The sequence below is a fragment of the Trichechus manatus genome, unplaced genomic scaffold, assembly GCF_000243295.1.
Source record: "Trichechus manatus latirostris isolate Lorelei unplaced genomic scaffold, TriManLat1.0 scaffold00028, whole genome shotgun sequence".
In the NCBI taxonomy this organism is placed as follows: Eukaryota; Metazoa; Chordata; class Mammalia; order Sirenia; family Trichechidae; genus Trichechus; species Trichechus manatus.
Window position 1 is genome coordinate 2,214,534 of NW_004443964.1, and position 1,309 is coordinate 2,215,842.

At 47.4% G+C, this 1,309-nt stretch overlaps 1 protein-coding gene across 1 annotated transcript in view; it reads right to left on the minus strand.

Moving 5' to 3' along the window:
• Positions 1-1,309, minus strand: part of RPTOR (regulatory associated protein of MTOR complex 1) — a 425,613-nt gene that overhangs the window by 226,767 nt on the left and 197,537 nt on the right. Inside the window, 1 exon segment of the mRNA XM_023729162.1 lies at positions 645-791. Coding sequence (XP_023584930.1) covers positions 645-791 — 147 coding nt within the window.

A 1,309-nucleotide genomic window follows, 5' to 3' on the forward strand; every position in this document is an offset into this window, starting at 1 on the left:
CATTTTTGCTCCTGAATTGAGAATTTCCTGCACTGCAACCACTCGGAATTCATGGCCCCCTCGAGGCGGCAGAATATTTTATTCTGACACTCCTGTGCCGGCACAGGGTGGAGGCCTGGTAACTGAAACTGCCTCTTCAATTTCTCTTTAGAATTCACTGTTTCACTCAAACATCAAGCATTAACTAATACAACCCCAGTCAAATGTTTCTTCGTTATCAGAGCACGACGCGGCTTCTCCTGTCCTTTGAGCAGAAGCTACCTGGCAGCTAGTCTTAAATTGTCTGCCGTCACTTAGCTTCGTGGGTTTCTTTCTAACATAAAAGAAGAAAGAAACCAGGGCAATGACAAAGCTGTGGCTGGGCTGAGGACTGTGACCAGAAGTTGGTCCATTTCTCCTAAACAAACGTGTCTGCTTTACTTGGACCTTTGCTGCAGAGATGGAGACCACTGGGCACACGTCAGCTCCAGCATTGCCATCCCTTAATTAATGCTCAGACAAAAGATGACGCTGAGCAAAACCCGCCTGGTGCTTTGCCCTTAAATACAGCTGGCCCTCAGCACATCTCCATCCCAGGGACGAAATTAAGCCCTAGAGGGTGCGGGCACCCCGGCCCGGAGGACGCCTTCTACCCCAGAGCTCACCTCCAGCTCCTGCTCCCGCTGCAGAGCAAACTGCTTGAAGGACTTAACGATGAGGCCAGCGTTGGAACAGTCGTAGACGAAGATGGACGGGCTGCCCATCCAGGTCTGCAGGTCGTATATGGACAGGGGGATGTACTGCGTGTAGTTCTGCAAAACAAACGCAAGACCATGCGTGTCATTCCCACACCTCGAGACCTTCAAGGCAGTTTCTGCCCTCAGCTCACTCAAACGGTTAACTTCAAACCTACGGTTTCTCCAGTAGAAATAGATCATTAACCCCCGTTACCAGTTCTACTTAAAGAAAGCTACAATATACAAGTTACTGGTGATACTCCAATTAAAATGAATCCCTTTGAAAAGATACCATATTGTACTTTTAGGGCAAGTGTTCCCAACAGGAAGCCCCGCACATCCTCTGGTGCTCAGCAGCCAGCAGTCGCCCAAACTCAGAGGACCTGAGGGTATTCCCTCCTGGCATTAACAGCTGACTTCTTCGCTCCTGAACCCCGAAGTCAGCATCATTTAGAGCTAGAGAGCAAGTATTTTGCTATTAATTGAGTGTGCTCGAGGTAATTTTTAGTGTTGTATTTGGAAGTTGTAAATAAAACATTTTATGCTCTAATCCTAATTTTTAGAAGTGAATTAAGCTGCTTTTTACTCATCAG